The 9,497-nt window shown below is 56.5% G+C and overlaps 1 protein-coding gene across 1 annotated transcript; it reads right to left on the bottom strand.

Annotated features, from left to right (window-relative positions):
• Positions 1-1,481: 1,481 nt before the first annotated feature.
• On the bottom strand, positions 1,482-9,490 carry GDPD2 (glycerophosphodiester phosphodiesterase domain containing 2; the record flags this gene model as incomplete). The annotated part of the gene is made up of 15 exons (XM_010073649.1): positions 1,482-1,534; positions 1,838-1,866; positions 2,285-2,367; positions 2,591-2,738; positions 3,112-3,263; positions 4,135-4,350; positions 4,903-5,053; positions 5,599-5,681; positions 6,149-6,294; positions 6,743-6,836; positions 7,225-7,323; positions 7,692-7,751; positions 7,970-8,063; positions 8,138-8,241; positions 9,425-9,490. Coding segments are annotated over 15 exons (1,578 nt in total), but the record flags the coding sequence as incomplete, so codon positions are not given.
• Between the last annotated feature and the right edge of the window lie 7 nt (positions 9,491-9,497).

The following is a 9,497-nucleotide window of genomic DNA, read 5'->3' as shown; positions in this document are numbered from 1 at the left end:
CGGGCCGGCAGCGCTGCAGGCAGCCGGGACCTGCGGATGCAGGTAGGGAGGTGCTGGGGAGCGAGAAAAGGAGAGGAAGCAGTTATGCTCAACTCAGCCCTCAGGGGTCTGATGTCAAAAGGGGTTAAAAATATACAAACTGAGTAATCATGACAGTCTGCCCTGAAACCATAGTGACAGGAGCGCACAGGAGGGGAAAGCCCTTAGAGACGGTGCTGTACCTAGTCCAAAACTAGCCCTTGTTTAAACAAGAACCACAACAGAATGTAAAGTTAAACAGTAACTTAGTGGCAGCAGATAGGACTAAGTTATAACCTCTAGTTACCTTAAGTAATTATAACACTAAAACCCGTAGGAGGAGACTACATGTAAATGTAGGACCACCTTAGTTTAATGAACTGGACAGAAATTAGAACATGCACAAATGAGCTTTCACACAAGTGACCAATCAGTTACTGTAATGTGATTTTTCTTTGTTCTCATTCTGTATGAAAGAATCTACATGTTTCTTGAAAGGTGTGCTGGCTGGTGTTAGATGCCCAGCACCCTAACCCTAACCCTCTGCAGACTAGAAATGAAAACCAAATATCTTGACTGTGTTGATTGGCTTGTTGCACACTGAGTGAAGAACCCAGATTTGGGACAAGAAGTCTGTCTACTACTCCACTGATTTATTGACATAAATAGGTAGGAACAAGTAAAAGTGACCCAAACCCCCTTTCCAAGTTCAAGGCCCTGCTGCGAAGTGACCAATGCTGAATCCCACTGCTCCCATCCCTCACACACTTCTGCAGCCTTGCAGCTGCAGGAGCATGACCATGGTTCTGCCAGCCCCAGACACCCTCCACACCCAGCTCCTGCTCCCTTTCCCCCCAGAGCAACAAGTACTAGCTGCTGCATGGGGTGCCAGCACTCTGGCCTGCAAGCATGAAGCCAGCAGTAGCAGTTTCAGGGCTTGTGTCCAGCATGGGGGTGGGAAGACCTCAGCTCCTCCTCCATCTTGTGAAAAGCCACCCCCCCACACCCTCCTTCCTATTCCTCAGGCCATGGGGCAGGTCAGCCCTCACAGCAGCAGCACTTTGAACAAGGTTTCCCATCACTGCCTGCAGAGGTGCTGATGGCAGGCAGAGGCTGCCCTTCCCCTGTACCAGACGACTCAAATCCCCACTAGTCTCCAAACCCCAGGGCAGAGGTCTTAGCCCCAGCACCACTGGATAAGTACTCAGCCCCCAGGCACAAGCCAGCCCCAAGAAACCCATGCAAAGGCTCTAGTTCCTCACTGCCAGTGGGAACTGGGAACCCAGTTCCAGGACTTTACAGCTGAGGGCAGTTGTGCACCACACAAGGAGCCAGAAAGGCTTCAGGGGATGGGAAGCTCAGGAAGGAGTCTGCAAAGGAAAGGAGCCTCGAAGCTGGCCTGAGGAGTGTTTCCCACTTGAGCTCTGGCTGCCCGTCCCCATGGCTGATGCAGGCCGGAGGGGTCACTCTTGCATCAAGCTGTTGATCTTTGTGAGCAGCACATCTGCCTCGGGCTCTAGGGAGACAGAGAAAGAACAGTCATTGCAGGCAGCCACTATTGCACAGCAACAGGCAGAGCAGCCTGAAAAGCAGGTTTGAAGAGACTTGGGGAACGTGGGATTCCCCAGTGCTGTACCACAGAGCTGTTAAAGGCAGGACAGGAACTCCCTGGGTGGTGATTCCCTTCCCACCTCCCCTTCCCAGCCATCCCAAACTGCTCTGTCATGTTTGGCTGGAGAAAGGTGCCTGCCTGCCAGGGAGAGTCCCGCAGGCACAGCCTGGCTCTGAGGGAGGGGAGCTCACATCTGTGCACACTCACCTGCTGGCCACCTTCTTTGGGAGCATTTCCTAGGAGATGGAATAGGATAGATGTTAGCATGTCAGTCTGGCCTCCCCCTTCTCTCCCCCAAGCTCCCATCTGGAAACTGCGGGGCTCCACAGGACACACAGTCCCACAGGGATCTGCTCCTGCAGCACTGGTAAAGGAGCAGGGCCAAGGTCCCCTAGCCTCAGCCCACCAAGCCCTGGAGTGCAGCACGAGATAGTAAGTGTGAACTAAGGCACCCAGCAGCTCAAGAAAGGGTCAAACCAGCTTTTTAGCTGCAGCCTAGTGATAAAAGCTGTCTCCAGACACTGCTGTTTCACTTAGCCAGATAGGAGAGGATCCTCCAGGATGTGAGTACAGAAAGGGGTGGCATCAGGTTTGGGTATGTACCAGCCTCCCCCAACAGACCTGGCCCGGGAGGGGGAAAGGGATCAAACGTACTTCAGCAAGACGAAGGCCCAGAGGATGGCAAGGAAGGAAGCGCAGTCTACAACAATCCAGATCATGAGGTACGTGCTGCTGGGCTGCAAGGCAAGAAGACAAGCCATGAACACCAGCCAGGGATGGTGTGCTGGTGGCACAGACCAACCTGCTGTGCCAGCAGTCCCTTCTGCAGGGTCACAGGTTCCCATGCCAGCACAGCACTGAGAAAAAGCCACCCTCCAGGCAGCTGGCTGCCCGGTGCTGCTGCAGAAAGGGAACCACAAGTGTCTGGGGTCCAGGGTGAAGGATGGAGGGGTCACTTACGAGCAACCAGATGGGGTGTTTCATCTCCTTCAGCACCTGGCAGGCATTGGTGGTAACAGAGCTGACCCCAGAACACCACAGCACAGAGAAGAGCCAGGGCTGGTTCACCACGTACAAGTTGACAGAGATGTTGTCCTGGCGGTACTGTCTGCACAGGGAGAGCTGTGGTCAGAGCTGCAGACAGTAGGGTGCTGGCACACTCAGTGTACAGCCAGAGAGGACTGTATATTTGGGATGCGATCCAGCATTTGCAGCCACATGCAGCAGCTGTCTGGAGAGACAGACCCAGGGCAGATTTGCTGGCGAGGCAGAGGCCAGCAGTCAGCTCCATCCCCTGCACTGGCCCAGCCTGACAAGGCATGCTTGTCCGCAAGGCTGTAGCACACACCCTACCCTTCCCAGAAGAGCACCAGCGCTCAGCCTCAGCTGGCCCTCACCTGTGCTGGCTCCTGGGACAGAGCTGGGACAGTGCCCAGGCCCCGTAGCCCACAGCTCCCAGGCCTTGGGCACAGGGCTCTCACCTGATCTCCTCAGAGCTCATGTCCTGGTAGGGCAGATTAACATGCAGCAGTGGCTCCTTCTCATTCTGGAGTCTCTTCCGGCCGTAAACTTGCTGAACGCCTGGGGCTTGCTGTTTGACCTGTTCCCTGAACCCATCTGGCAGCCAGAGGACCTAGGCAAGAGCCAGGGAGCACATGCAGAGGAGAGGTGCTTCAGAGAGCTCTCTCTGTCTTTTCTGATATTTCCTTGCAGGTCCAGGCACACATGGCCTGCTCTGACAGCTGCTTCCTGCCCCCCTCTTGCATGCTTAGCTCCTCCATGAGGATCTCAACCAGGACAGCCTCTTAAGAGCTTGCCTCAGCTGAGAAGTAAGCACAACAGACCCCACTGAGGGGAGAAAGCAGTTCCATACTAAGAAAGCTGCAGCAATTATGGCCTTTGTGGGTCCTTGAATGAATCAAGCAGTGCATCCGTTTGGCCCCAGCTCTGCAGCAAGAATGCAACTTGGATCAGCACTACAGTACAAGTCATTGCTGTGGCCCCTCCTGCTCAGCATTCCCAAAAAGCCAAGAAAGGAAAGTGATTTAGGTGCTAATTAGCCCCCCAAGGGCACACGTGTCCTGTGCTGTAGAGGTTGGATGAAGTGCAAAGGCAACACAGGAGGTTGCAGCAGGAGTCCAAGAGCTGCAGGGAGAGGTGTGGCACAGCGTGGGGAGGTGGAAGCCTGAGCATTGTTTTCTTGCTCTTGGTAGCACTGTTGGTCCCCTCCCTAGACTGAGTCACTGTTTACATATCAGGGTGGCCACTGCTAGGGAACCACAGCATTTGGAGGGGTCTGAAGCTGTAGGCATTAACCCTTATTTATTGGCAACTTCTCCCAGCTAGAGAACCCCACGCCTGGACAGGGTTCCCCAGCAGGGATCACATATGGGGATGTGGTGTACGGGGTTGCAGGGACACTCAGTGGGGTTGTCAGGGCACCTCCCACTATGGCAGGGCTGCGACAGTAGGGCCCAGCAGTGGTGGCGTGGTGGCCAGCTTACCTGCTGTAGTGGGATGCCTGACTGTAAGATCACTTCCAGGGTGGCATTGACAAAGCTCTGGTAGTCACTGTGGTTCTCAGGCCGGAGGTCGAACATGATGGAGATATTGTTCTGCTTGGCTGCCTCTAGCGCCTGCTCCAGGGATGGGATCCTCTGTTTGGTTGCCTGGTAGCGATCACCAGCAGAAAGACTCTGCACAGTATGAAACGGCCTCCGCTGCAAGGTTGAGGAACAGTTAGCCGTCATAGGCAGACCTCCCCAGCTTCCACCTCCCAAACTGGTGTCTGTCTCTGGCTCTCAGTTTCCTACACTGGCCTCTCCCACATGCTCTCCAGTGCAGACAGGCACAGGGATCCTTCCGCTGCACATCCATGGGGCACCTTTACCCTTCTCCGTACTAACAGCACAGTTCAAGCAGCCCCAACACCTGTGGGCATTCAGAGCAGCTCAGGAATTGGTTAGTCACCTTTTGGGAAAAGACTTACCACAGCTGCCTCCAAGTCCAGGCAGGCTGTGCAGCTCAGAGCAAATGCACGAGCTATCTCCCCCCAAACCAGCCTCCTCCATGACTCAGCTGAGGAGTCAGAACAAACCCCAGCTTGGGGTGTAACTGCACCCAAGGGATTTGTGCAGGAATGGAAGTGCTTCTGCACCATGTCCAGGTATCTGCCAGGACCAGCACTGCAGAGGGAACCTTCCTCAGGGAAGAGCTCATGCTTCACCCACAAATGCACCCACCCTGACCAGCCACCCCAGATGCATCCTGACCTCCAGGAACCAGCTGCCAGCATCCAGCTGCTGGAGGTCTGTCCAGTTGAAGGCGGTGCTGTTCAGGGCAGCCCTCTCGGGGAACACAGCCTGCACGTTGGTGGTCCTGGTGAGTTCCTCATCATGCATGAGGAATGGGACCCCGTCAGCACTGGCAAAGGAGCAAAGAGGGAAGCTCTGTATTGTAAGTTGTTTGTCTCCTATCCCTGTCCCAGCATTTTTGCCCCCTCCCAGCCACCCTGCTAGGGTAACCCCCACCCTTATGCCTACTTGTGGTCCTCTACAAAAAGGTGAGTGTCCAGAAAGCAGCGAGCACCTAGAGACCAAGCCCAGAACCAAGTAGTTCACTGCTCACTGCAACAGCTGTCCCCATAGCAGAATTGCATGAGATTAACTTGAGACAGGGTCTATTTTCCAAGCAGTGCCCCTCCCCTGATGGTGCCTCCCTCCTAATGCCTGCAAGGCAACCTGTGTGGGGAGGATAGAAACCCAGTACCTCTCCCAGATCGCTGGGACACCAGGCTGGAGCCAGTCCCATACTGGGAAGGTGGGACTGGCAGAGCCCTCTGAACAGGGCTGCTTCCAAATGCAGGCTATATCAGTCCTCCAGGTGTGTTCCAGAATGCCCCATGTGGGAGGTGACATCCCAGGGTACACAGGCCCTTTCCTCCCTCTGAGTCCCTGCTGCCCCTTTACCTCACCATGACGTCTGTTTCAAAGACTTGCACATCACAGTCCACCGCCTTGTGCAGTGACATGAGGGTGTTTTCAGGAGCTAGCTGGAAAAGGAACAGTGTTACTGCAGAGGGCATGTGCAAGAGGGTGCAGGAGTCAGGCACCCTGTCTGTCTGCACCCAGCAGCTTTGCTGGGCTCTAGGGCAACCACAACGAGACTGGGGAGACCCTGGCAGGGGGATGGAAAAGGGCTGGGTGCAGACAGCTGGAGCCTGCCTAGTCCATGCTTCTGAGCCCATACTACACAGGCAGGCTTTCTGTTGAGAGTCACCTGCTCCTGGTCCAGCAGTGCTCAGCAAGCAGCTCTGCCCTGCGTCTGCTGCACCCACCCTGCTCACCCTGTGCTCACCCATCCTCCAGCCCTGTGCTGCCCTGGCTGGTGTGGGGACCCCCCCCAGAATGGTCTGATGCTGTTGCCCATGGCCAGGCACAACCTGGCTTTCATGGGCAGAGCAGGCTGCCTCTCCACCCAGACCTCTGTGCCAGAATGCTGCCAGTGCTAGTCACTCACCATGGGGGCTCCTCGGTGGCCAAACAGGGCTGGCTTGGGGGGCAGTTGGTTCTCCTCCATGATGCAAGGGGAGCTGATTCTCAGGGGAGACAGATACAGTGTGATCATTGCGGTGCAGTACACAAGCAGCAGAAACACCTTAACACCTGCATGCAGAGACAGAGAAGATAGAGGGGTGAGGTGCAGAGGAAGTATTTTGCAGGCTGTTAGGAATAAGTCAAGACTGCTTCACCTGGCATTAACTAATGGTTGCTCTAGGTCAGGCACTGCATCCCCAGCCTCAGGAATACTGCAGATTTAGTCTTGGCCGACTACATGTCCTTGCAACCCAACCCAGCACTTCTGCAGGACTCAGTCTGCCATCCATAGCCCTCTCCTTCAGCTGCAAACCAGCAAGGACTGAAGCTGTACCAAGGGCTGGGTGTGAAAAGCAGCAGCCAAGAGCAGGCGTTACTACCAGACTGAGTCTTGGGGACATGTTCCCACTGCACCAATGCTCTCTGTGCACCACTCTGCCACTAGTGCAGCTCAGTTGGGTGGTAGGAAGCAGGGCTCCAGCTGAGGGGGGAGGTGGAGACCTTGGAGGAGGATTACCTGTGTTGCGGGTACGGTAGATGAAGCTGGCCAGGGGCCAGGCGAGGAGCGTCATTCCCCCCACGATTCCAATGTGCAGGAAGGGACCTGTTGCCTGGGGAAGCAAAGGCAGGGCGTCAGCTGGCACCAGCCCAGCCTCTGCCCCCAAAATCCACACGCTCTAAGGCTGGGGATCTACCACTGCAGTCGGCACTGCTGGTAGAAGCACAGTGCCAGGGAGGGAAGGACAGGCTCCTCGTGGGACTGAACAGACTCCTCGCTCTGGTCCAGCCACCGCTCATCACCCTGACTGCAGCTGCTACAGGCAGGACTGCAAGAGCAGGAGGAACACCTTGCCTGGCCAGGCAGCAGAAGTCAAGGGCAGAGACTTAACCCCCATGGCACACAGCCATGCTGGGGGCTCCAATCACCACCCTTCAGCTCATCCCCACAGGCCAGGTACAGGGTACGGTGAGGGAGTCTCTGGTATCGAGGTGACTCACCTGCAGGGAGATACTTGCACTTCTCCACTCCTCCGCCCACTTTATTCCCAGGCCTGTGAAGGCTGCAGCCACCACCAGTGCAATTAAGATCAGCAGGGTCTGTGGGGCAGGGCACAGGGCAGTTAGGAGAGCACACAGCATCCTGCAGGCCAGCAGGGCTCTGCCCTAGCAGGGCAAGCAGAGTCCTCCTCACCCCTTCCTCCTGAGCTCCTGCAAGTCCTGAGAACCTACTTCCCCCTTTTGGATTTGCAGCTGAGCTCTGTACCCCCTGCTTTGAGCAAGGGGAATATTCCCATCCCAGAAACGTGTGGCTGGGGGACTAACAGCTGCAGCCCAGCTCATAAGGGACACACAGCCACTCAGTGGTGTCACAGCAGCTTTACACAGCCCTAGTAGGATGGCAGCAGCTTCCCAAGGTGCAAGGGCAGCTAGGCAAGCACCACTTCCCTGCACCCCCAGTCTCTCACCTTGTGCAGCCAGTGTAGCTTCAAGGGCTGGCCACAGAGCTGCAAGCACAAAGCAAGGACCTGTGAGAAGAACAAGGAGACATCATAGCTGGGTTGTACCACATACCTCAGCCACAGGGCACAGGACTCAGCCACAGGAGCTCTGGCCCCTTGACACAGGCAAGGTCTCTGGCCATGCTCAGGCTGACACAGCTCCAGCAGGCTGGATGCTGTGGGCTCCACCTGGCTCTGCACAGCTCCATACCCACTCTAGCCCAGGCAGGATCAGCGGGGCTCACCAACAGTACAGCTGAGTAAGTGATCAGCACAGACGTAGCTATGAGCAGGACCAGGGACCAGTCTAGCCACAGCTTCCTCTGCTTGAAGATGAACCTGCCAGCAAAGGGGACAGTCAGAGGGGCAGGGAGTATATGAGGAGCAAGGCTGGATGTTGGGATCCTACTTACTCATTGAAGTTGTGGAAATCATTGAGAATGATGATGGCAAAGTAGAGCCACACCAGTGTGAAGAGGAAGACGCAGAAGAGGAAAAGAAACCAGCTGCAGTCGCACTGAAAGCCAGAGATGACAGCTATGCACACACCTGCAGGGCACCTAGCCCCTGCCCAGGCTGCTGAGACCCCTGGGGAGCACCCAGCCTGCAGCAGGGTGCCCAGGGGGTCACAGCAGGCACTGGCCTCATGGGTCCAGGCACTGAGCTGCCCTATGGAGAGGGAACAGAGCTCACTAGGAGAGCTCTTTTGGCTGAACCCATGCTACAGGAAAATGGACCAGTATCTCCTACAAGAAGCTAAAAAGCTGCTTAGGGCAGGCTGGGGAGGGCAGCCCCTGTAGCAGGACTGCCTCCTTTCCCATGCAGCAGCCACTGGGAGCAGGCTGGGACTTTGGACACAGGAAGGGGCAGGGAGTCAAGTCCTGTTCCCATCTATCTGAGGGATCTGTGGGCTGGCTGGATAGGGGTGCTGTGCCTCAGAGCTGCTATTGCAGCAGTGAGCCTGCAGACTGCTCCTGCTTGCTCAGGTGAAGCCAGGTCCAGCTTCAGGGTCTCCAGCTCCCAGCCCCATATACATGAGGAGGTCAGGGTTGCCACAGGTGCTGAGCGGGACACCTGGCAGCCCGGGCCAGCTTGCACATTCCAGGCAAGATGGGACAAGCTGCGGCACAGCCGCTCCCATGGGAGTTAGAGACCTCAGAGAATCCCAGGGCCTCACCCCTCCCAGGTTACAAATTGCCAGGGACACCCCCTTCCAGCACCCTATTGGCAGGGGCCGCACCCAGCTCAGGAACTCTGCATCCCATGCGTCTGGCTGGGCACTCAGCGCCCCAGGACCTGACTGCCATGCTCAGCCCTTGGGGAGTGCAGTGCCTTGCTCCAGGCACGCACAAGCCCTGCCACAGACACGTGCTCAGCTGGGCAGGGAACAGCCACAGCTCAGCCTCACTGCTGCCAGTGTGCTGCTCTACCCTTCTTGTCACCCAGCAGGAACAGACAACTCACCCTCTCACCTTCTTACTGCTCCAGGCTAGGGCAGTCCCTGGACAGAGAGGGTGCCAGGTAGCACCCCACCTCTCTTGGGGCTCAGCCCTGGGGAGCAGGACCAGCAGCAAAGCGTCAGCAAGCCCAATGTCTGGGCTGAGCCCCACAGCCAGAGCCCTTCCCCACCCCAGCCATCACTCTGAGCTCTCCACGCAGGGGCTGGCCAGCCCCAGCTCAGCATCACTCATGGTTATCACCTTAGTGGTTCTCAGGCCCTTCCTCTTCTCCTTCTTGGTGGTGATCCACTGGCAGCTGTAGAGGCAGAGCAGG

The sequence above is a fragment of the Pterocles gutturalis genome, unplaced genomic scaffold, assembly GCF_000699245.1.
Source record: "Pterocles gutturalis isolate BGI_N339 unplaced genomic scaffold, ASM69924v1 scaffold30592, whole genome shotgun sequence".
Classification (NCBI taxonomy): Eukaryota; Metazoa; Chordata; class Aves; order Pterocliformes; family Pteroclidae; genus Pterocles; species Pterocles gutturalis.
Note: the sequence above shows the minus strand (reverse complement) of the source record. Positions and strands in the feature narration are given on the sequence as shown.